A 27,006-nucleotide genomic window follows, 5' to 3' on the forward strand; every position below is an offset into this window, starting at 1 on the left:
TGTGTTTGGTGTCGAAGTCAGATTAGCTTTCGCTTTCGTGTTTGTCGGGTGCTTTTTTGATCACGGAGAGCAGCCTCTATTCTTTATCGCAAAAGAAGTACTACTATCTTGCTATGAGGTGTCTGAAAGTTTGACAACGGTAAGAGTACTTTATTTCAGTTACACCTAAGGATAACCAAAACTACAACTGCTTTCAAGCGAGGTTAAATTAGTTTAAATTAGACCAAAAAACTTTTCATCCTAAGATGGATGTGCTATTCGCTTTAAAAGATTTGACGACTGTTTGTAGAAGAAAGATTAGCCAGCTCAGCAGCAACGTGAAGTTTCACCACGCTTTCTTGTCCCATCCTTGAAATATTGTTTTGTGCAAATGTAAGTGATGCTATTTTGATACGCTTCACGATTTTATGACAAGATTTACTGGGTGTATCAACTTATCATATGCATTCGAATGGCTATGGAAGATAATTCTGATAAATGCTTGAATAGACTGGGAAAAGTATATTTTCTTTGCCGATAATAATCAAAGTCCTGTCCCCGTTCCGATTTCAAATTTTGCAACTATTATGTTCCACCTCAATTGTAATCCTTGAGTGATCACAGGCGAGTTTGTTTCAAGTCTCATCAAGATAACGAAGGAAACTGCAGCAAAAAATATTTCAACGATACGTGACTTGCTCGGGCTCTTAGTGCAGGTTCCCTCGAGACACTCTTCAGATTTTTCATTCGCGCTTACATCAAGCTAATCTAATCTGCGGTTATCGTGTCAATTTTGCGCTTTGTTATTATTCATGTATGCAGACTACGAGAAGAACGTCCATATTCTCCTCGCGTCGGTTTTTTTCTTACTTATTCTCTTTCCGATTGCCTTACGCACGCATTTTTTTTGTTTCAGTGTTTCTATTTGTGTATGTTTGACAAACCACTGGCATCGATTTCATGTGAATCACCTTTGGAGGTAACTACCACTTAATGTTAATGAAAATAATAACTTTTTTCATTTTACTTATATAGCGCATTACGGTGCAGTGTACAATACTCTTTCGGGATGGTATAAGAGCAAATAATGCATAAGGAATTTAAAAATAATGTGAAAAAGGGAGGGAGTAAGCTCCCTCTTACCCTTGGGTAAGCTGGGTAAGTTGGGTAAGCTCCATCGTACCCTCCTTCTCACTTTTTACGCTAAGCAAGGTTATCGCACCCAAATTAACGAAGAATTTTCCCGACGAGAGAACTTTGAAAAATAATTAAGATTAACGTTTCAAAGCACATCCTAGTGTTGTTTTGCTGCGAACAGATGATGGACAAAGAATCAAACCAAAGCAAATTCAATAGTTGTCAGTAAAACAGTTGATATTAAACTTGCAGGGTTCAGCTTTTTGGCGAGGTAATAATTTGTTTTGCTTCAAGGCCAAAGAAGTTTTCGCTTTCGAGTTCATCGAGTGTTTTGTTGACTAGTTTTTGGTGACTGAAAGGAGCCTATATTCTTTATCGCCTTTGATAAATCACCATGCACCTCACGAGAAGTTTCCAAAACTTGACAGCAATAAGTACCTTAATTTCACTTTTATTAAAGTTATGAGAAGCAGATAAAACTCTTTTCAAACGAAAAATACTTCCTAGAGTTCCTATATTGGAGGAGAAGGAGCTTCATGAGACCGTAACAAGATGAAATTTGACCGTGATTTCTTCCATCTTTCTTAGCACAAACTCCCATAAATCAGTAAACTATTTATAATCATTTGATCAACGCTTTACAAGTATTGTGCGGCCTTCCACATAAAATCTCTCTAACTGTCTTTTAAATTTATTTATGGTCTTCTAGATATATAAGTCTCCTCTGAAGTTAGCCGCGAATTGTTGACACTTATGTAGAGCGAAAGGAGTTAGAAAGATAATTTTGATTAATGTGTCAAAGCACATTAAAAGTGTCATTTTGCAGCGCCAGATTATGGACGAAAAACCGCAACAAAGCGGTTTTCTGTCCAAAAATTTGCATAGTACCTGCAGGGTGCCGGCTGCTATTTAGGGACGTGATTAATGTGGATTGCGACAAATCTAGATTAGCTTTCGCTTGTGAGTTCCTGAAGTGTTTTGTTGACTTCAGAAAGGAGCCTATATTATCTATGGCAGATGAAGTATTACAACCTCACTACAATGTTTCTCAAACTTTGACAACGTTAAGTAAACTTTGATTCACTTACCTAAACGTTAAGTGCAGCAGATACAACTTGTTTCAAACGAACAAGGCTGAAAACTTGATCCTTGAATCATCACGGGTTACCCAAGCCGAGAAAAGAAAGTAAATAAATTTGCGAATTCTCGCAAAAGAAACCTCAAGGAACAGTAAACTGCAAGAACATAGTCGTGGCAGCACTAGATGCAAAAGGCGTACAACAACTGCTTTCGCTAGTAGGAATCCAGAGTGTCAAACGGCGTAAGAATTTTCTAATGTCCGTTAAATAAACGGGTCAAAGCACTTCAAGTCTAATATTTTGTGGTAGGGCCCAAGGGACCAAAAATCATAACAAACTATACACAAAACTTATGTTAGAAATAAAAGAAAAAAGTAGCAAAAAATATTGCAACGATAAGTGAATCGTTCGGGCTCTCGGTGCGGGTCCCCTCGCATTTCATCCACGCCGATAACAAGCTACTCGTGTCAGTTTTGCGTGTTGTTATTATCCATGTATCCAGACTACGAAGAAAACTTTCACGTTTTCTTTGCGTCCGTTGTCTTTTCTGCTTTTTCTTTCCAGTCTCTCTTTTCAATTGCCTTTGGCACGCATTCTGTTTTTTTCAGTGTTTCTATCTGCGTACTTTTGACAAACCACTGTAAATCGCATTTGGAGGTAACTATCTCTTAATAATAATGACGACAATAACTTTATCATTTTACTTATATAGCGCATTACGGTGCGTCTAATGAATACCGATACTCTTTCGGACTGGCCATGGCATAGAAGAAAATATTACTTGAAGAATTGTAATTAAAGGTGAAACAGGGAAGGAAGGGAGAGGAATGGGGTTGAATCACTATCACTAGTCGTTTAGACTATTGTAATGGACTTTTGTATGGCCTTCCTAAGTCGCAAATAGCCAAATTCTATGGGGTGCCATTACCGCCAAAATTATATTTTTAAAATTATTCAGCCTCTTTTTCATTAACCACTTACTTTTATGAATTAACCATACTTGTCACAATATTATTTAGCCCATTTCAAAAATTATTCAGCCTTTTTTTCATTAACCACCTACTTTTACAAATTAACCATGCTTGACACAATATTATTCAGCCCATTTTGAAAATTATTCAGCCTTTTTTTTATGGGGCATGTTTTTAATTATATCCCAACATAACTTGCGGGATTATAAATATATCCCAGAGTTCTTTTCACGTCCTTTTCCTTGCAATATGGCCGACAGGAGAGGGATCGCGGATGTTACACGTTTGCTCTCCCAAGCTGCTACCAATTTGATAAGTCTAGTATCACAAGAGCTTCGAGCAACTAACACTACTTCTGATCTGGAAACGTTGCCTGAACCATCTCGTGGAGTTCTCCTGCACTAGAGTTTTCTGGAAGAAAACCTTTTTTTTCTCCAAGGCCTGCTGTTAACAATTCCCTCTTCTCTTCAGTACTCGGCACTTCATCTGGTGCAGTGTATGCCAAACAAAATAATTTTGCTGTTAGTTTTTTGGTTTTTTTCTTCCTCCCTTTTGCGGCCCTTGTGACGGTGAAATGTTTTGCTTGACTTGATGTTCCACGTGCAGTTGTGTTGCTTACAACTGGTGATGGAGCGTTGTGAACTTTTTGGTACGGAGAAAACGCTCGTTTCAACTCAGCTTGAGCTCGATCAGAAGTAGTATTAGTTTCCCGAAGCTCTTGTGATGATTGTGGTGCTAGACTTATCAAATTGGTAGCAGCTTGGGAGAGCAAACGTGCAACATCCGCGATCCCTCTCCTGTCGGCCATATTGCAAGGAAAAGGACGTGAAGAGAACTCTGGGATATATTTATAATCCCGCAAGTTATGTTGGGATATAATTAAAAACATGCCCCATAAAAAAAAGGCTGAATAATTTTCAAAATGGGCTGAATAATATTGTGTCAAGCATGGTTAATTTGTAAAAGTAGGTGGTTAATGAAAAAAAGGCTGAATAATTTTTGAAATGGGCTAAATAATATTGTGACAAGTATGGTTAATTCATAAAAGTAAGTGGTTAATGAAAAAGAGGCTGAATAATTTTAAAAATATAATTTTGGCGGTAATGGCACCCCATAAAATTCAACGTGTGCAGAATGCTGCGGCTAGACTTGTACTGAGTTTAAGTAAGTATTTGCATATTTCCCCTGCGCTTTCTCAACTTCACTGATTACCAGTACAACATCGTGTTCATTTTAAGATCATAAATTTAACATTTAAAGCTATTCATGGATGGGCGCCTAGGTATATCATTGAACTAATTAACATCAAGCCTAGGTCTTTATATAATCTTAGATCAAATCAAAGTTTATTACTTGACCTTTGTAAGGGAATCATGCTTGCCACGCTGGGGGACAGATCATTCTCTGCTGCTGCCCCGTACTTTTGGAATGCTCTGCTCGCTGAATTACGTTATATTCAATCATTTTTCATTTTTAAATGTAAGCTGAAAACTTATTTATTTCGTGCAGCTTTCTCAAAGTACCCTGTCTGACAATTATTTTTATTAGTACTACTAATTAAGTTTCTTATTATGATCCTTATTCCTAATTAAGATCCTTATTATAGATATTCCATATCATTCTTATTTTTAACATACATTGTTAATATTAATGTAGATGTAATTAGTTTTATAAATTTAAATTTACTGTAGTATTCCAAGTTGTTAAGCGCTGTTGATCATTGAATGAAAATAGCGCTCTAGAAGTTATTAAGTTATTAAATCACTATGAATAAGCTGCATCTTTTCCTCCTATCTTAGTTCTTTACTCTAAGTAAGGTTATCGCACTCACGTTAGCGAAGAATCTTCCAGACTTTTGTAGAGCGAAAAAAGTTTGAAAAATGATTAAGATTAACGGATCACGGTACATCCTAGTGTTATTTTGATGCTGTAGAGTGCATTTGCTATGAAAAGATGGGATGATTATTTGGAGAGAAGGAGCTTCATGAGACCCTAAGAAGACAAAATTTGTTAGTGATTTCATCCATCTTCCGTGGCACAAATTCCCATAGATAAATGAAAATGGTATCTATGTTACTTGATACGCTTTGCAATTTCCTTATCTGATATTCTGAGTGTATCAACTCAACGAATGAGCACACGAAAGAAAACTGCTACAAACTTATCAAAGCTGAAGAGTTTATGGCGGAAGATACAGCTCTATTCCATAGTTATGGACCTCCTTGGGCGCATTAGCGTCACTTCAAGAGTTCTCGCAGCGCACTAACGGCAAATTTTTGACTGAATTTTTTCTTTTTTGACTCGCACGACAAACTTTGTGGAGGAAAAGGAAAGAAGGAACTTTATTTTAACTAGGATTGTTGAGGCTGATTAGGCATATTAGCAATACATGCTAATATGCCGAGCAAACTAAATAAGTGCTTAAAAATCCCCACCGTCATGAGGCAGACTAGTGGGCTATTTACAGAGTGCAGCCGAGGAGTTGAACCAGGGGCAACCGAGAACAAATCCAGTGAGTGGCAGGGTGGAGGACTTGAACCCGGGACACCGGATTACAAGTCCAGCACGCTAACCACTCGGCCACGCCGCCTTCACGGGGGCCTACCACGCGGCCGAAAAGGGGGGACCTCTCGTAGTCTAGATAGCTGCCTCCGTTGTCGAAAAGAGTAATGATTTTTAAAATTCATTAAACAAACGGTTCAAAGCGCCTCAAATCTTTGTGTTATTTTGCGGTAGGGAGTGATGGACCGAAAATCATAACAAACTATGCACATAGACAGGTAAAAACGAGCGATATATTATCCCGACGTTTCGGCGACTTCATGACGCCATTATTAAGGGTACAAATGAAAATCAAATTAACAAATGCGAGTTCAAGAGTTACAACTAATTTACATAGGGGTGGTAGCTACACAAATACTTTAGCACGGATAGAATCCGTTTGCACGTTCCAACTCGGTGTTAATTGTTTGATGTAAAGCATCTCGTTGACAAGACAATCGAATTTGTTCATGCACTTCTTGAGAACTTTGAAACAGCTAAGAAGGTCCTCAGGGACAGCACCTACCTGGTCGATGTCGTCGTGCTTGCGTACTGAAGATGACGTGCTCTTATGGCTATCCACGCGGGCATATAAATGCCCACGTGTGTAACCAACATAGCTCCCTGTATCACACAGGTTACATTTAAATTGGTACACTACGCACTGTTATTACTAAATTATTAAACTAATATTACTACTAAGTACCACTGTTACTAGTTTTACAGAATTATAATGCACTATACTATAACATACTAACACAGATATTACTACTTCTAGTATTGCAATTAGCTTAACCAGTCACTTATTTATTAGCCGCTTTTTATGAAATTTATCTAAAGTATTATTCTTCATACACACATAGTTTTCAATTTCAAACTTATTTTTAACCTTTAATTTGAAACAGGATATATAGGGTAATATTTGAGTTCTTTTTCAATCCCATAAATAGAAGTATAGAAGTATAGAAGGTATCTTTCTCTTCATTGCCGTTAAATATATTTATATTGAAGTTTTGTCGCTTAATTCACTTTGTTTTCACCTCCGATGTAGATAAGTACGTTCCGATTCCAAGCAAACGGCTTGGAGTCTTCTTCGGGCGAGCCGATCACGTTCCACAACAGCAGTGAAAAGATCCTAAGACAAATAATAGCATCAATCAGCATTTTTTTTTCCTCAAGGCACTAGGACAAGCCTCGCTGGTAAGTACATTGTGTCATTGTGTAATTTAGTTGTTGCGGACCAGGATTGCTTATTATGAAACTGAAACGAATTATCTACCATTCCCTTTTAGAAAACATTAAGAGATACCAGTCTTCGCTCGGGATAGAGGATCACGTACCTCCTTACCATTCATTATATTGGGTATGTTTTGAAGATGATGTAAGATAAATAGACTGGAAAAACTATATTTCTTTGCCTGTAATCGTTAAAGTCCTATCCCCGTAGATACTTATGACTCGATCGCCTCAATTGTAATTCTTGATCCTGAAGTTTACGAAGAGAACTGCAGCAAAAAATATTTCAACGTCAACTGAATCGCTTAGGCTCTCAGTGCGGGTCCCCTCGCATTTCATCCGCGCCGATATCAAGCTAATCGTGTCAGTTTTGCGCGTTGTTATTATCCATGTATCCAGACTACGAGAAGAACGTTCATATTGTCCTCGGGTCGGTTTTCTTTTGTGCTTTTTATTTCCAGCCTCTCTTTTCGATTGCTTTTGGCACGCATTCTGTTTGTCTCAGTGTTTCTACCTGTGTACATTTGATAAACCACTGGCAAAGATTTCATGTAAGTCGCATTTGGAACTAACTATCGCTTTGTAACAATGATAATAATAACTTTATTATTTTACTTAAATAGCGCGTTAGGCGCGTCTAATTTATACCAATACTCTTTCGAGCTGGCATAGAAGAAAATGTTACTTAAGGAATTGTAATTAAATAGTGAAACAGGGAGGACCGAGAGAGATGGGGGGGGGGGGGAGGGGGTGGATAGGCTCCATCTTTGCTCCCTTTCACTTTTTAAGCTAAGTACGGGTAATTTCACTCACATCAGCGAATAATTTTTCAGACTTTTGTAGAGCGAATCAAAGTGTTATTTTGCTGCGGACAGATAATGGAACACGGATCAAACTAAAGTGAATTCAATAGTTGTCGGTAAAACAATTCATATTAAACCTGCAGGGTGCAGTAATATCAGTGTTCTGTTGAATACAGAAAGCAGTCTATATTTTTTATAGCAAATGATAAATCACCACCTCACGAAAGGTTTCCAAAACTTGGCAGCAGCAAGTATCATAATTTCATTTGCATGAAAGTTATGAGTAGCAGATACAACTCTATTCAAACGAAAAATACTTCCTAGAACTGCTATATTGGAAGAGAAGGAGCTTCATGAGACCGTAACAAGATGAAATTTAACTGTGATTTCTTCCATCTTCCTTAACACAAATTCCCCTAAATCAATGAAAATGTATACTCAACAAAAGAACTCCCATGTTTGGTTGGGCACCGAATATCTTCGTTACTTCAAAGCAGGTTGCTTCTTGTTTCAAATGGATTTCTTAGATCAAGCTGGAGAAGGTCTTTACCAGCTCTATTTTCAGTTTAAGTCATCCTTTCATTCAAATTGACTATTTCTCAACGATCAAAGTTTGTTTGGGTGATTGCAAAGAAACGTAACCAGGAAAATACAAACTATTTTCTATTAACTGATCGACGTAACCCAAAAACCTGTCTTTCTTACCTCAGCAAAACAAAAGCAGTTCAAATGGCCCATTGATATGGCGTCATAATTATTCGATCATCGCTTTATAAGTATTGTGCGGCCTTCCAATAAAATCTCTCGAAGTCTCTTATCCTGTCTTGCTTAGAGACGTGATTAATGTGCATTGCGACGAAGCCAGATTAGCTTTCGCCTGCGAGTTCTTCAAGTGTTTTGTTGACTACAGAAAGCAACCTATATTCTTTATCGCTGATAAAGTATTATTACCTCCCGAAAAGTTTCTAGAACTTTGACAACGTGAAGAAAACTTTAATTCACTTACCTGAAAGTCATGCGTAGCAGATACAACTCGTTTCAAACGAAAAAGAAACAAGCGAACATTGTAGAATACTTATCTTGATACGAAACACGCTGCAGGAGAGGGAGCGTAATACAAAAAACTAGTTTAGCAAAAAGATAGAATTGCACTGCGACTTCTGCTATCGTCGCTTTAAGTTAGAGAAGAGATGTTTGTGACTTGATGTCTGTGACTTGAATTTTACTGGGAGAATCATCCATTGTTTTAAGGACTAGATGTGGGAAAACTTTGTTAAGAATACCAGCCTTGAATCAAGGCTCCAGAAGATTTATTAAATACTTTTCACGGTGAATTTTTCACCTTTATGTTCTTTCATGCAGATCACATTAAAACTGTAAAGTAAATTTATTTCTCTACCTCCTCTTGTAAAAGGATATTTTTATTGATTCTAAATGAATGATTTTCAGATGTGCAATGTTTTCTAGGTACTCTCGGACTAACTGACCCCATTAAATAAAGAGAAAAATAGTTCTATTTTCAATCTTTTAAAAAGTGCCAACCAAAAATTCATTTCTTTTGTGTTAGAAAGCCTAATAAAACTTATTGGTTATAGCGGTGGAAAGTTTCTGTCTAAATAACTTTTTAATTACCCGTAAGGAGTGGGATAAAAGGTCTTTTGCTGACTTCCTCTGCGAAGATACCGGTTAACGTGACCTTTAATTCCGGTGAAAAACTGCGTTTTCCGTTTATAAATATTTGTTTTAACGTATAATGGGCCACTTATAATAATCCTTTTCTTGTAGCTCTATCACGGGCACAGTGTTTTATCCCCTCCGACTCAACGAAAGTCACCACCCCTGAATGTAGGGATGACTTAAAGGCAGTGTGAAGTCGATGGACCTTTTAACTTTCGCCAACGAGCAAAGCGCTCCTTCGAAAAAAAAAGAACTTGTCAAACATGTAAAACACTGCTGTAATAGGTTGGCTTGTCTTTGAAGCCCAAAACAATGAAGCTTCCTAAATGACCATCCCACTCCTAACCCTATAACCTTACCCAACAAGTCAATGTTCTGCTGTTTTATTTCTGATGAGATCACACGCAGATCAGGTGTAAAAATAGACACTGTGTCATCAGGTATGTTTCGCAATAATCTTTAGTGGCTTTCGGTTTGGTGCCCTGTTCACTTTCGAAAGGAGTCTTGCTTTTTTTTCTGGAGAAATACATCGATGCAAAGCTTCAATAGCCCCTCAAATCCTCAAAGAGGTAAGACTAGATCATTTGTAATCTAGATTGAGAAAACTAAGTGTCTGTATACAACAAGACTATAACTCAGTGTACGAACCATTAAGAGTTTTGTCACAAATCCATGCTCGTGTGCGCGAAGTGTTATACTTAACGGCTCTATGAACGAATTTAGGCCCGCTCCATTTTAAACATTTACCAACAGCTAAGTCGATTTCATTTTGTAGAAAACAATTTGGGAATTTGTCCTTCATTCATTTCGCGAAGTATATATATCTTTTTAGACGTTTTGTTGTGAAGTATCGCTGAGTATTTTTACTCGTTATTTGTATTTTGACTCGCCCTACGGGCTCGTCAAAATGCGGCACAACTCGTAAAAATACTCAGCGATACTACACAACCAAATGTCTAATGAGTTATTTATTATCCAACACGCCAAACTGTTATTTCAGTGCGGGCGAATTTGGCGGATTTTATTTGCGAGGAGTGCGTGACAGAAGTATGCGAAGCGGAACGGAATTGGCGCGTTGTTGTGCTGCTGTTTCTATTTTCTTCATTAATGAAGAAATTTTCTGGTCGTCAAGCTGTTTTTCTTCGTTCGATTCATCTAATGAACTTGGACCTATATTTGCTAGCCATTTTGACTCTTTTTCGTCGGAAATATGATTCAAATTGTTCGCCCCTTGCTTATTTTTTTTTTTTCGTAACCACAATTCTTCGCTCGCCCGATGCGAGAAAACCTGTTTAACCGGTACTACAATAGACGAGTACAAATACCGCGTGATATTTGTACTCGTCTATGGCGTTATTTCTACTCGTCTTGGTGTAGTTGGATAATAAAGTCTCTTAACCGGACGGATGTACAGCGATTCTTTATTTGGTGAATGAAAAACCTCATCGCTTATTTCGCTTTGTTTTTTCCTCCGATGTAAATTGGAACGTTTCGATAGCAAGGAAACGGTCTGGAGTCTTTATTCTTCGTGCCAGCCCATCACGATCTAAAACGGCAGTGAAAAGATGATCAGATCAACAATAGTATTTAACAACCTTACTTTGTTCCTCAAGGCACTGAAATAAGTCTCACTGGTAAGTACATTATGTCAGAGCGTAATTTAGTTGTTTCCGTAAAGGGCCAGGACTTGCCACTTATGAAATTTAAACTAAACATCTACCTATCTTTGGACAACAACAAGAGCTACATGTCTTTGCTCTCGAGATTGATCACGAACGAAGATCGTTAAGTTTCTCGCCAATAAGCACGTTAGGTATGTTTTGAAGATGGGCAGATTTTCGAATGTATGTTGTCTAAGGTAAAACCGTAGAAAGAAATTGACACAGACAACTCCGCAGTCGATTAAGATCTTCTCTGCATCATCGTTTTCCAGACACGTTTCCCCCCTAATTTTCTAACCCTATATACTTTCAGCTGGCTCTAAATTTTACTATAAAGAAAATGCTGAATGTTTTCGCTGAAGATAACCGGTGAACTGAATACTAAACTGTTCGTTCAAAAATTTTCCTTTCGGTGAAAGGCTCAGTTTAGTGCTTTTATCATTTTTTACTTCATAAATTGTTACAATGCCGTTCGGTAAAGGGACTTTAATCACAACGTTCTAGAAGAGGACATTCGAATATGGTTGACCTCTGTTCAAGATTACTTACTGACTCCTATTACTTGAAATATCACACCAAACACGAGACCAGGCGGTAAATCATTCAACGTTTAGTATTCCCCTAATGTTGCCCTTTATCTGCTTTGCATTAATAGAACCGCTTCGAGAATTTCTTGAAATATTGCCTAAGGGACCGGGGAAGAACTGATGTGCTTTGCTCTACCACTTTTTCATTTTTTGACTTACCTCCTCCAACGTCCCCCATTCCGATGAAATAGTTCTATTTACACGTAACGGATCAGCGCATTTGCTGTTAAAAGACGCGTGTCATGGGATTATTATTTCAAGGCTAAGGTCACAATAGGTAACACACTGGTTTCACTTTCGTGTTCCTGTTTACAAGTTGAAGGCTGGTTGCGGATGAGCAATTTTAAGTTTCTTGTCTTGTCTGGTTGGAATTTTGACGCCTAAACGAAATTCAGAACCGATTTTAGTAGTTGTTTCAGACAAGAGATATTTACATTCTCTACAGAGGCTTAACTGTGGAGTCTTATCCTTGTTGCTGCTCTGAAAAGGACTTTGATCAACACATTCTCGAAAAGAATTTAGATTTGCTCTATAATTTGACTCAACCCCCATTAAGTAGCTCTGCTTATAAACTCAACGGATCAGCGCAGAAATCGCAAGTCTGACGTTTGTGGCTTTAAAGGTGCCATAAAAAATGATGCAATGTCTAGAGATTATTTCTGAAGGTCACAGTATGTAACTAATCAGTTTCACTTTCATGTTCTTGGTTATTAGCTTCTAAATAGCTCATATTGTCCTTGCGTCCGTTTTCTTTCTTACTTATTCTCTTTCCGATTGCGTAGTCTTACGCACGCATTTTTTGTTTGAGTGTTTCTATTTGTGTATGTTGGACAAATCACTGGCATCGAGTTCATGTGAATCACATTTGGAGGTAACTATCACTTAATGATAATGATTATAACAACTCTATTATTTTACTTATATAGCGCATTGCGGTGCGGTGTACAATATTCTTTCGGAATGGTATAGAAGCAAATAATACATATGGAATTGTATTTTAATGTGAACAGGGAGGGAGTGGGGATGGGGTAAGCTCAATCTTGCCCCCCCGTCTCACCTCTTCCACGCTAAGTAAGGTTATCGTACCCAGCTTAATGACGAATTTTCCAGACTTTTGTAGAGCGAAAGAACTTCGAAAAATAATGAAGGTTAACGTGTCGAGGCACATCCTAGTGTTGTTTGCTGCGGAGAGATGATGGACAAAGAATCAAACCAAAGCAAATTCAATAGTTATCAGTAAAACAATTGATATTAAACTTGCAGAGTGCAGCTATTTAGGGAGGTAGATAAGGTGTTCTGCCTGAACGCCAAAGAAGTTTTCGCTTTCGCGTTCGTCGAGTGTTTTGTTGACTACAGAAAGCAGCCTATATTCTTTATCGCAGATGATCAATCACCACCAAAAAGTTTCCAAAACTTGACAGGAGCAAGTACCTTAGTTTCATTTGCAAGAAATTTATGAGTAGCAGATACAACTCTTTTCAAACGAAAACTACTTCCTAGAATTGCTATATTGGAAGAGAAGGAGCTTCATGAGACCGTAACAAGATGAAATTTAACCGTGATTTCTCCCATCTTCCTTAACGCAAATTCCCCTACATCAGTGAAAATGTTATTGATGTTATTTTGTTATGCTTTGTAATTTCTTTAATCTAATATTCTGAGTTTATCAACTCAACAAAAGAACTTCTATGTTTGGTCGGGCACCGAATATCTTCAATACTCCAAAGCAGGTTGCTTCTTATTTCAAATGGATTTCTTAGCTCAAGCTGAAGAAGGTCTTTACCAGCTCTATTTTCAGTTTAAGTCATCCTTTCATTCAAGTTGATCATTTTTCAACGATCAAAGTTTGTTTGAGTGAGTGTAAAGAAAAGTAACCAGGAAAATACAAACTATTTTCTCTTAACTGACGTAACCCAAAAACCTGTCTTTCTTACTTCAGCAAAACAAAAGCAGTTCAAATGGCCCATTGATATGGCGTCAAAATTATTCGATCATCGCTTTATAAGTATTGTGCGGCCTTCCAATGAAATCTCTCGAAGTCTCTTGTGCTGTCTTGCCTAGAGACGTGATTTATGTGCCTTGCGACGAAGCCAGATTAGCTTTCGCATGCGAGTTCCTCAAGTGTTTTGTTGACTACATAAAGCAGCATATATTCTTTATTGCTGATAAAGTATTATTACCTCCCGAAAAGTTTCTAGAACTTTGACAACGTGAAGCAAACTTTAATTCACTTACCTGAAAGTTATGCGTAGCAGATAGAACTCGTTTCAAACGAAAAAGAAACAAGCGAACATTGTAGAATACTTATCTTGATACGAAACACGCCGCAGGAGAAGGAGCGTAATACAGAAAACTATTTTAGCAAAAAGATAAAATTGCACTGCGACTTCTGCTATCGTCGCTTTAGGTTAGAAAAGAGATGTTTGTGACCTTACGTTCTTTTGATACTCTAACTGATACGATCCATTGTCTAATATGCTGACCGTATCAAATGAACAAAAGACGGAACTGTTTAGCAAAGTTGACAGTAATTATGAAAAACGCAAGGGGCAAAAAGCACCGGATTACGGCTGCCACAACTTCATTAAAACTCCAGAAATTTTGCTGGGAGAACCATCCATTTTAAGGACTAGAGGTGGAAGAGATAAGAGGACCTCAAGAGATAAAACTCTGTTTAGTGCTACAGTATACCAGCACTGTAGTGTCATAGTATACCAGCACTGAAGTGCCACAGTATACCAGCACTGCAGTGCCGCAGTATACCAGCACTGCATTGCCACAGTATACCAGCACTGTAGTGATAGTTCCAGAACTCAGTGAGATAATCCAGCTGCGAACAAACTGCCAAAGCCTTTGAAGCTTTGAGATCTAATGTCCGTGAGATGAAGAAGAAACGAAATAAATAGCGAACAAAACAAGTGTTTTAGAGCGTTTTCAAGGCTCGTTATTTCAAGCATTTTTAGGTTTACCTTTTGTTTTATTAAGTCTCGCCTTTTCGCCCCTACGTGCTATTTTGAACTTGGCTCAGCACTTACCGTGCTAGACATTTTAATCCTTTGTTATGGTTGAAGATAACTAGTTTGCTAGGTGGTCATGTTTGAGTTGGTAAAACTGACCTTGAGTTTTACCCACACTGAACATCCTGTTTTGGAAGTTCCCACGATTAGCTAGCCCAAACATGTCTGTGATTTTTGTATTTAATACTGGAGCACTCCTTGCTGAAAGTAGTAGAAATAAGCAGTGGAACAAGAGAGAGAATAAAGAAGAAAATTACAGAGTCTCAGTACCTCTTGTTAATTTGCCAAGCGAGTGGTAAAACCCCTCAACAAAAGTGCTTTTCGTGAAATGTCTTCTTAAACTTGTTCCAAACGTCAATATTGCATAAAAGAACGCTTATTATGTCAAATATATCTCTTGGCTCAGGCTGGAAAGAATTCTGTCTCTCTACCAACTTTTAACACAGACCCCGTTTTGTCATTTTCACTTATCTTTCATTACAGATCACTTGCCGTGAAAGTAAGCCTTGACTGATAACAGTTACATAAGCCGTGAACAAAAAGTAAATAGATTTGAAAATTCTTGCGAAAGAAACCTCAAGCAACAGAAACCCAGAGCAGATCTGTGGCAGCACTAAATGCAGAAGGCTTCCTTCCGCTGTTAGGAGCCGTCTAGATTGTCGAACAGCATGAGAATTTGTAATATTCATTTACTAATCAGATCAAAGTCGTTCAAATCTCCGTGTTACTTTGCGGTAAGAGGTGATGGATCAGAAATCAAAACAAACTATTCTTAATACTTCTCAAACAAAAGAAAAATAGATGACATGTTGCCATGTATCTGTTCAATAATAGATGACAAAAGTGTCACGTGAGGCACAGCAGAGTGTGTCACTGATGTTCTTACTATTTTGACGTCTTCTGTGATCTATTAGGGACCTTAAGCATCGATGACTTTGGGTGTCACGGACGTTCGCCGGTAGTGATTTTTCAGCTGTCGTTAGCCGTTGCTATGGATACACCGTCCGTCCGTGATGAAAGGTCACGTCGACAACGCAGGATCACTTAGTTTGGCGTCCTGGAGAAAACGTAGAAATACAGGTGGATTTGAGATTAAAATTGCCGTACTTCGAAGATGATTTGATGTCATTCACTCCGATAACCACATTAAATTTTCTCGGCTGTTGTACTTGTAGTCATGTCAAGCTTGCAAGTTCCCGGTGAAGGAGGAAATTACGGTGGTCGAAGCAGATCCTCGAGGTTAGTTGTCATGCAGCTTAATTTTGTTTTGGACGAAAATCTCTGAAGTCTTACAAGTAGCTTAGCGTAATGCGTACTTTGAGAAAAAAATTCTTAACCTTAGGTTAAAGTTAAATTCGCTACAGCAGATAAATATCAAAAGTCGTCCGTTAGTTTTGTGCAACAAGCAGTCGGCAGTTCCTATTTTGTTTATCTTTTTTGTCTGGCCCGGCTCAAAGTGCGACATCTAGCTATACGAATGTACACATATTTATTTTTAATCATATCAGATCAACTGGGCATGATGTTCATGTAAGCTAACTGGATACTTGTATAAGTTATCTTTTAAAGGCTGAAATTTCTTGCATTGTTTAAAACAGTGGTAAAATGGAATGGAGTGAACAGAAAGACATTCTCCTGTGCCATGAAGTCTTGCAGGCTGAGCCATACAGGGCTAAAGAGAAGACTGTGGGCAGAGCACAGGCATGGGAGAAAATTGCCAACATTCTCAACAAAAGAGCAGAGTTTAAAGTTAACAAGAGGTCTGTAAGAGATCATTATATGGTCCTGGTGGAAAAATTAAAAAATAAAAGACTTCACAATAGTTAAAAGTCAGTGGCATCAGTCCCGAGCCAACCAAGCTGGACAGACTACTCAAAGAAATCATAGAGAGAGCTGAGGCCTGTGATCAGTCAAGAGACGAGGAGGATGAAAACACAAGAGAGAAATAACAGAAAGAACAAGAGCAAGCTAAGGATATCAGGCTCAAAGCCATGGACTCATTGAGTGAAACAAAGAAATAGTCACTTTCAGATGGGGATGGTGAAAATCAAAACAAGGCCAAAAGAGGCAATCCAATGGAACTGCAATGGTGGCCTATTTGAGGGAGCAGGCAACTGAAGAGAACAGGCTAAAAGAGAGAGATATAGAAATAAGATCTGTGCAGTTGGAGAAAGAGACTGAGAGGCAGCAATTGCTTGACTAGCAGCATAACAGCCTGATGCAACTGCTGTTACAACAGCAGCAGCAACAACAACAACAACAACAGTTCCAGTAACAACAACAGCAGCAGTTGCTACAAATGCAAACCTACATGGCTCAACAGCAACAACAGCAGTATAAAATGCTTATGCCAATATTAGAAAAGAAAAATTGAAAAAAGAAGAGCACTCTCCTATCCACGAAAATTTGAAATAAGCACCCTGCCCCCTTCCCTGGCCCAGATTTGAACATTAATACTTGCTTTCAATTCAGCTTGTGAACATGTTTAAAGTGAACTGAAAAGGATCCCTCTTGAATAAGCACCCTACTGTTTTAACTCAAAATTTGAATAAGTACCCTGGACACCACTTATTTGCAGATTTACAATATTATACCATGAAACATATATTTCATGCCTTTATTTTTTGTAATATTGTTGGATATCTTTTGAGCTACTCTTTTAAAACATTTTTTTTAAACTATGATTGTATCGGCCCCAACCAAAGCAACAGACCGGTACATATTAACTTCATTGATCAAAAGAATCACCATCTACTTCAGTTGGAGTCTGTTAGTGTGATGAAATTGACTGCTTACATATTTTTTATACTTAACATATTTTTTATTGCTTGTGATGTCTTCTTGCTTGTGATGTCTTCTTGCTTTCTGTATTACATTTTAGATAATTTGTTGATGACACAATTTATTCACACCAGCATATACATTGTAATAACTTATCCTCAAAAGGTATATTACTGATGAGAAATTAATGCCATGTATAGAACTTTAAAATTTACATGACTTGCTATAATATAAAACTGGGCACATTACTTTGAAACAAGATTTTGATTAAAAACTCTATGAACTTTGCCATACAGTGTAATGAGCATTTATAACACAAGCCCTTATTTTTATTTTGGTACAGAAGATTAAGTGATTAGACAACCAGAGTCCCCACAGTTATCATGTTATTTTTAAAAACTTGTAAGTACATAAAAAGCAAATTGATATTAGTTTTTTATTTGTCTGTCCTGTTATTAGCAATTAATTTCGTCCAAATCTGTGGATCATGTCACCCAAACGACATGGGTATGCAAATCTTTTTAGCAACAGTCCCTCTATGCGGTTGGCCTTAGTTCGTTGGTGGCAGCACAGACTCGCAGGTAATCCAAGGGCATCAGCAAGTCTAACAATGTCCATTTTTCTTACTCGAAACTCCTGAAAACACTCTGCTTCGTCCATAGAATATAGATCAAAACGATCGTCATACAATAACAAAAATTCTTCTTCGGAAATAAAATGATGACTCCATGCTAGAGAAAACATTTCTCGAGCTTCCTTTAAACTGGACATCGTCAAGATCGAGAGCACGCCAAGGATGTGTTTACATTTTCATGGTCGACCGACAACGTCTGTAAATTAGCGTAATTGTTTTGCTTAACGCAGTCATGTCACAAACTCTGTTGGCGACAACGTCGTTCCCAGGTTCCCCCTCCTGCAAACGATCGAACGTCCGTGACACCCAAAGTCATCGATGCTTAAGGTCCCTATTACTAAACAGACCCACGGCATCATGGATGATCTATTACTCAATTTATTATTACTTATATAGCGCAAAATACATGTGGATATGATCTAATGCGCTAGAATTCTGATTGTTTTATATGATAAATGCGTCTGTCCTCCAGTCGATCATTGGTAAGAACCAATCACAATGCCAGCGTTATTTAGCTTATGATACATAAAACACCGGATATGCTGCTGTGTGCAGCTTTAAATGCATGTGATTCTTAACTATTCAACCTTTGAACGCAGACAGTTTAAGTATTCCAAAGGTTTCCCAAACTTCCAGAACGGTATGTATTATCTAAGTTACTGATTCAAGTGAGTTCCAGATAACTTTTTTCTCTGAATTTGCTTTTGTTATCGATCTATAGAATCAGAGTGATAATTTCCATTCGTGAAGAAACCTCAGTTCACGAGTTGACGTAAATTAAAGTTAACCGTCACGTGTGGTGTGTATCATTTTATACAGTACCCTGGGAATGTATTTCGGCTCAGGTTGGCAAAGTTCTCTAGTATTTATCTAAGAGTGATGGCTGGTTTTTACTTAACGCTATCATACTTGAATGAAGTGAGAAGCGATTCTTTATTGATCACTAGAAAGTGAGCTGAGAGAATGGAATTCAATGTTAAGAGACCTTATTAAGTAAGATTATCAAAACTAATTACCTCGGACGCAAAAAAGATAAACTGAGAAGACGGAAAAAAATTCGTATAGCTTAGAAATTATTGACTTTTACCATCAGTTTTCAGACTTAGACAGTATTCCCGATGCTTTAAACATTTTCTTTATTATAGGAAAATTCATTACCTGACGAGGGACTCGTGCGGTATCAGTTTTTGCAGGAAAGTTAACGCGGAATTGACGAGGTAGGTGATCGATTTTCCTTAAGTCGCATATTTGAACAAAAATTAGTAAAATCAGAGTTAACTTCGTTTGCTTCTTCGGATGAGTCAAAAAAATAAAGGCTGATAGTTTCTAAAGAAACTGTTTGGGGCTGCGTCAGTGGGGGTAACGAAATAATTTTAATACATCAACAAAGTTGAAATGGTAAATTGGCCACTGTTACGATTATAAAAGCTGACGTTTCGAGCGTTAGCCCTTCGCTCCGACGAAGAGCTAACGCTCGAAACGTCAGCTTTTATAATCGTAACGGTGGCCAATTTACCATTTCAACTTTGTTGATACATTCAAATTAAATTGAGAAAAAAAAAAATGATGTGAAGTTGTTAAAAAGTAGCCTTGATTCTTTGCTGCTCAATTTTCCTTCATATCCCTAGTCCTGGCGTCAATTTAGCTCCACCCTGTGAATAAAGGAAATAGACTTCCTTGTTTCTGACCCACCCCTTTCCTAAAAAAAACATGTCTAAGCGCGTATCGCTAGATCTTGACACATATACTATTTGCAAAGACAACCCTGATGCCCATTAACAAAACTTCGGTTTTGCGCAGGTTCAAACAAGAAATGGCCGCTGCATTTGAATACACGGAAGAGCAGCTAAATTACTTCAGGATTTGTTACGTTGTCACTGATATTATAACAGAGGGTCTGCGAACAATCTTTAAACAAGAATGGGACAGTCGCCACAAGACAAGACTAGGAGAATGGAAAGATCAACCTAAAAATGGACTGGACTTTTGGAATGGGGAGTCCCTAAAGAACAGAAGGAAAAACGCACGGCAGTTATCAACCATGAAAAATGGCGATAGAGCTGAATGGGATTGTACCATGCTCTTTTACGCTATTCTTTTTTCAGATTGTATCCACGGTCTCAATTCAGTGGTTCGATCAAACATAGATGATATAAGAAATATTCGGAATGAAATCGCACATGACGAAGCAGGCCAACTCTCTGACGGAGATTTCAATATTGTTATATCGCGGGTGAAAACTGCATTCGTCGCCCTCGGTCTTCCCACATTAAAAATCAATGAGGTCCAAAATCAAACAGCCTTCCCCACAGAGGAGTTAAGTAAAGTTTTAAGGGAGGTTAACGACCTGAGACAAAAACTTAAAGAGAAGGAAAAGGAACTTAAAGGAAAAGAAAAAGAACTTCAAGAGAAAGAAAAGGTACTTCAAGTAAAAGAAGAACAGAGGCTTGCCTTGCAAGAACAGTTACACGCAGATGTCTCTCCATTTTGCATTCTCCCTCCTAAACCAACACACCTCATCGCTGCTCGAGAATCTGAAGTTGATGAAATTATGCGAAACCTGCAAACATTAAAAAGCACCGATGGTGGAATGAGCATACTGTATTTGTCAGGAAATCCAGGAAGTGGCAAATCTCAGCTGGCCCGTTTAGCAGCCAAGCGATTCTACGACGAAGTCAAAGAAACACCTTCCGCAGCTTCATTTGTCATGACACTGAATGCTGAAAGCCCAGAAACAATTTTGAACTCGTATGTCGATTTTGCTCAACATTGCAAATGTCCCGGATATGAAATAACAAACACTTACGGCTCGAAGGATTTGAACACAGACGACAAGATTTCATATCTCAAGACCCTAATAAGTGCAAAAATTAAGCATTACACTTCATGGCTGGTGGTAGTTGATAATGGGAACTCTCTTTCAAGCGGTCTTTTGCCTGATGCAGGAAACGAGGTGTGGGCAAGGGGCCAGATGCTAATAACAACGCAGGGCACTGCGTCTATGCCGTTAACAAGCTCTTCCGTACAAAACCTTTCCGTCAGCGCAGGAATGCAACCTAACGACGCATGCTCTTTGCTGAGCATTCTTTCTGATATCCCAATTAATGACATAGAGAAAGAAGTTGCTAAGGTATTAGACTACCAGCCACTTGCCCTAGCGGCTGCAGCCACGTATGTGCGACAAGTTCGTCAGAGTAAGGTATCCTCGAAATTTGGCTGGAGCGACTACCTGAAGAAATTGGAAGAGGGGAAACGAAGTGCTACTGAAATCAGACTTGCTGAGAGCAATCCAAGCTATCCAAACTCCATGACCAAAGTAATAACACTCGCTGTCGAAAAGGCGATGGCGGACGATATAATTTTCCATCACATCTTCAATTTTCTCTCTGTGTGTGCATTACAGCCGATCCTTCAAGAAGCTGTTATCGAGTACGTCAGAGCAGTAGATGAAGATTTTGAAGATGAAGATATGATGAGAATGAGAATGAATCAATGTTCATTATTGCTGATTGAAGAAAAAGAAGAAGAGGAAGAAGAAGAGGAAGAAGAAGAAAAAGTGAGTGGTGTCTATATTCGAGCTCATGGTATTGTTCACGATGTTATTAAATCTGCGACGAAAGATTGGACAAAGGATGAAGTTTACGAAGTGGTATATGGGGCTGTAATGTCATTCTCAAAATTCGAAAAATTAGCTTCTATTGATGTGGGAACAAAATTAGCTCCCCATTTAAAGATGTTAAGCTTAAAACTTGAACATGTGGTAATTAGAAGAGAAAAGCCAGAATTCTCCGAAAGAGCACTTAAGTCTTTGAGTTCTTACGCTGGTGGCCTTCGCACCCTCGGTGACATGTGCCATGACCACAGTGAGTTTGGAGCAGCGATAGTCTTTTATAAATTGCAGTTAAAAATGATTGAATCAAGTCACGAAGGAGAGGACCTGAAAAAAGCAGCATGTTACAGCAACTTGGGTATTGTACATAATGAGCTGGGCAAAAAAGACCAAGCAGAAGACTACTATAATCATGCACTGGAGATTGAGCTGAAGAAGCTTGGACCTGATCATGTTGATGTTGCAGCCTCTTACAACAATCTGGGTACTTTACACAGTGACCTGGGCGAAACAGATCAAGCAAAAGACTACTATAAGCGTGCACTGGAGATTCGTCTGAAGAAGCTTGGACCTGATCATGTTGATGTTGCAGCCTCTTACAACAATCTGGGTAGTTTACACAGTGACCTGGGCGAAACAGATCAAGCAAAAGACTACTATAAGCGTGCACTGGAGATTCGTCTGAAGAAGCTTGGACCTGATCATGTTGATGTTGCAGCCTCTTACAACAATCTGGGTAGTTTACACAGTGACCTGGGCGAAACAGATCAAGCAAAAGACTACTATAAGCGTGCACTGGAGATTGGTCTGAAGAAGCTTGGACCTGATCATGTTCATGTTGCAGCCTCTTACAACAATCTGGGTAGTTTACACAGTGACCTGAGCGAAACAGATCAAGCAAAAGACTACTATAAGCGTGCACTGGAGATTCGTTTGAAGAAGCTTGGACCTGATCATGTTCATGTTGCAGCCTCTTACAACAATCTGGGTAGTTTACACAGTGACCTGGGCGAAACAGATCAAGCAAAAGACTACTATAAGCGTGCACTGGAGATTCGTCTGAAGAAGCTTGGACCTGATCATGTTAATGTTGCAGCCTCTTACAACAATCTGGGTATTTTACACAAAGCGCTGGGCGAAACAGATCAAGCAAAAGACTACTATAAGCGTGCACTGGAGATTCGTCTGAAGAAGCTTGGACCTGATCATGTTGATGTTGCAGCCTCTTACAACAATCTGGGTACTTTACACAGTGACCTGGGCGAAACAGATCAAGCAAAAGACTACTATAAGCGTGCACTGGAGATTGGTCTGAAGAAGCTTGGACCTGATCATGTTCATGTTGCAGCCTCTTACAACAATCTGGGTAATTTACACAAAGCGCTGGGCGAAACAGATCAAGCAAAAGACTACCATAAGCGTGCACTGGAGATTCGTCTGAAGAAGCTTGGACCTGATCATGTTGATGTTGCAGCCTCTTACAACAATCTGGGTACTTTACACAGTGACCTGGGCGAAACAGATCAAGCAAAAGACTACTATAAGCGTGCACTGGAGATTCGTCTGAAGAAGCTTGGACCTGATCATGTTCATGTTGCAGCCTCTTACAACAATCTGGGTAATTTACACAAAGCGCTGAGCGAAACAGATCAAGCAAAAGACTACCATAAGCGTGCACTGGAGATTCGTCTGAAGAAGCTAGGACCTGATCATGTTGATGTTGCAGCCTCTTATAAGAATCTGGGTAATTTGCACAGTGACCTGGGCGAACTCCAAGAGGCCAAGCATTGTCTTGATCGTGCACTGGTAATTTTTATTTCGAGATACGGTCAAGATCATGTTAGGGTACGAGAGGTCAAGAGGAACTTCTCTCGGCTACAACAGAAAAGGAGATGCGTCGTGAATTAAGGTTTAAGCTGCTTTGAAAAGAAGAAAAGATGGACTTGTAGATAGTCTAGAAACTGGGCTAATTTATAAACGGTGAAGGCCTTTAATTCTTTTTAGACGTTGCTGTCCCTTTGCTGGAGAAGTTTCGCCAGACTCTAGACCGTTTTGATATTTTCGTTATATTTGATATCATTCGAGCTTCTTCTATCCTGATTTGCAAACTCTGTGATGGGAGACAGTTTAAAGACGTTTCCTTGCTTGAAGTCCCACGTTCCAGGACAAAATCGTTTATGAGTCGCCATATAGTGCTGCTTTTTCTGTGCACGATCACTCTCTTCTTATCAGCAAAGTATACTTATAAAGTAAAAGATAGCCTGGTGGTTTCGTTATGTTTTATTTTTGATGGAACTTAAACTAAAAACAGGCTCCTCCTGTAAGAAGGAGTATAATTGACAAGGTTTCCAAATGAATAGCTCAGGACTTAATAGCACTGTAGATCTCAGTCTGAGAAGTTTCAAAGTATTGTAAAAGATTAAGAGACTCCTTGTGATATTACCTTAGAATTTGAAATTTCGTTGAAGTGGAGACATAAACGCTTTATCTATTATCTTCTCATACATTCTTAGATGAATGTCGCGCGTTAACTACAGAGTGTACGAGGAGCTTCGTTTAATCGGGATGATTAGGTCTAGTAATGGTTGATTTCGACTCAGTGCATCTCAGGATCTTTAGAATAATGACGGACTATATATACATTAGCCTTTTGTGAGAGCTTACATAAGTTTATATATTTGTCTGCGGTCAAATGTGAGACCGTAAGAGATGATGTTTTTTTCAAATACACGGACATGTTTTTGCATCAAATAGATACTTGTGTGGTTATTATCTTTCGATTTTACTTTTGGAGCGTGCAGTGGCCCCTCCCCACCCAGATTATTCAAGCATGATTTGTTTTAGCGTCACTCCTTTGGCAAGCTCGTTATCTTCTTTTTTATTATACTGGGTGAAACCCGAAGCGAGTGCCAAACGTTAGCAGCGGCTTCAGTTGTGTATCCCTGGCGCTTGTTCCATTTTTTGTCCCCCTTCTCCGGGCCAAAAATCTTTATGTACATCTTTGGTTTAGATCCATTGGTGAGGTTGCAGTGTACGTCGTTCCCTCCGGTTTGATGACTCTGTTTATGACGTAGACAAGTCACATGGACTTTTGTTCCATCTTAAAACAGTCAACGTATGTGTTTTCTGAAGCTTTCGATCGCAATGTTCTTCTTGACCTTTTTCATTTTCAATTGTGAACATTTGTGAAAAGAGGAAAACCTCACAGCTTTGAAAATGGCTTTTCGTCGCGCAAATTAAAATGGATAGAGCAAAGAAGCACAACACCCACAAAGAATAAAGCATGTTTTATCATGAATTTGCAACTCTACATCACACTTATAGGTCGTGGCAGTACAGACGCTGCAGCGTTCGGTCCATCCAAACCCAATGAGGGCCAATATGCCCCAGGACAGTTTGAGCAAGTGCGGTTAATAATAAATGATTTATTAGAGGGCAGTCTGACCAAAGTTTGCCGAATTTAGAGAACAAAAATACAGGCTGTTCAGGCGCATTGCAATTTGGAAAAAAATTAATCCTTTATTTAAGGAAAACCGACGGTAAAAGTTTAAAACAAACATGGAGGAAAAGCCAGTAGGAAAAACCTCGTGGTAACTTACTGAACGGCGCATGCGTGCACGCGATTGCATAATAATACGTCGGAACACACGGCCTACGACCGTTTCCGCGAAAACGGTTCGTATGGCAAAATCCCAACCGAGTAAAAACTAATCACAGCGCTCGGATTTACCTCAAGACTACTTGGCCGTATGAAACTATCGAAGTGACCCTATGGGGGACCCATAGATATATTATGCATAATACAATTGTTTATTTTATGCGGTCAAGTCTAAGGTTAAAAAGTAAACGTGATATTTAATTCTTATACCCCCTTAACAATGAGTAAGTTCTTAAGAGGGAATAGTCGGAAGTTCACATTTTGGTAAATGTTTATCCCACCTACTTGTCCGGCACAAAATTAGCCGTCATCCCTGCAACAATAGCTTCACCAATCATTGATAAGGTACATGTCATCGGTGCCATGAGGTAATTTTTATGAAGCAGAATACAAATTAACATTTGAATCAGTGTCCGAACGATTAATATATCGTGTTTCGATGAATTGTTGTGGAAATTTTGGTAAAAAGTAGAAAACGTTTTTCAAAGCACTTTGAATGGATAATTAATGGCTAGTGTTTCGAGACAAGGGCTACTTGAATTGAAACTGATAAGAACGTCTTGGGCTGAGATTCGATGGCCCGAAAATATAGGCAGGGTAAATCATAGATCACGAATTATGCATGAACCCAAGAGGAACATAAATGGTTTAAATGGAGGCTTGTTTTAAACAATAACAAGGCGACACCACAACATCGGGAGCTACATTCCCTACACTTTGCGAAAAGTCATGAGCTACTTAAACGTGCACCTGCTTTTTTGTACAGAGAAGATGCAGCAGACGGGGCCTTTTGTGTTAATTGTCCTTCTCTAAGAAGACTAGAATGTCTAACCCTTTGCAGATGTCATAGCATAAGTAGCGCATGCTCCTGAGTTATATCAAGACCCTGAGTGTTAGTCTGCCCTGGGGCTTGAACCAGACCTCTAACCTTAGACCTCGGAGCTAAAGTCGCCCAGGAGCCATCAAACTCGTCAAATTGAGAAGCACTCTGTTTTTTTTTACTAGGTATGAACAGACTATCCTGCAATTGTCCTGCTCGTGATGTTGATATTTTACAGAGTCGCATACTAAGAAATGTTATGTTTACAACAATGAGTAGTGGAAATATGATAGTTTTGTTGTCTTTATTTGAAAATGATGTGGTGTTCCAAAGATTTTTGGACGATTGTAGTTTGCTGGTGCACGAGGCTAAGAATCAAGGAGGTAACAATGTACTAGAAGGAACGAGAATGGCGATCATGACGAATGATATAAATTAACATACCTTCCAAGGCAAGTCATGTAGCGACCGAGTTCTGATTTTGGACGCTTGCGGCCAATTTTCTTATTTTGGAAACTGGTGTATGATTTCTTTTTCTTTTTTCTTTTAATTTTGACGGTAGTGTCTGATTTTTGACAAAGGGGCCGATTTTTCGATTTTGGACAGCAAATGATCAGTTATCCAAACAAGTCAATTATCCTAGACTCCAAGCGCGTCTCCAACTAGACCAGCGGTGGCCAAGAAGAAATGAGAAGAAAACTCACTTGTGATTTCAATGGTGAAGTTACAAGTGACATTGTTTCCTGATTGGTCCATTGCATGACACAGAATAACACGATTCTTTTATTGAACGATTGAGGAGGTTGGTGGATTTG

At 38.7% G+C, this 27,006-nt stretch overlaps 2 protein-coding genes and 1 pseudogene across 2 annotated transcripts in view; 1 reads left to right on the forward strand and 2 right to left on the reverse strand.

The window, feature by feature from the left end:
• On the forward strand, window positions 1-24,468 carry LOC148731422 (uncharacterized). The gene is made up of 7 exons (XM_088761086.1): window positions 1-139; window positions 896-958; window positions 6,759-6,907; window positions 7,000-7,070; window positions 15,603-15,927; window positions 16,287-19,320; window positions 19,904-24,468. The coding sequence occupies exon 7, from the start codon at window positions 19,917-19,919 to the stop codon at window positions 23,619-23,621; it is 3,705 nt and encodes a 1,234-aa protein (XP_088617212.1). The 5' UTR covers window positions 1-139; window positions 896-958; window positions 6,759-6,907; window positions 7,000-7,070; window positions 15,603-15,927; window positions 16,287-19,320; window positions 19,904-19,916; the 3' UTR covers window positions 23,622-24,468.
• The window catches only part of LOC148731419 (uncharacterized), a 387,633-nt pseudogene that overhangs the window by 32,831 nt on the left and 327,796 nt on the right, over window positions 1-27,006 (reverse strand).
• Window positions 1-27,006, reverse strand: part of LOC148731420 (neural cell adhesion molecule 1-B-like) — a 284,150-nt gene that overhangs the window by 26,350 nt on the left and 230,794 nt on the right. The gene's annotated exons all lie outside the window — the stretch shown is intronic.

The sequence above is a fragment of the Stylophora pistillata genome, chromosome 5, assembly GCF_964205215.1.
Source record: "Stylophora pistillata chromosome 5, jaStyPist1.2, whole genome shotgun sequence".
Taxonomy (NCBI): Eukaryota; Metazoa; Cnidaria; class Anthozoa; order Scleractinia; family Pocilloporidae; genus Stylophora; species Stylophora pistillata.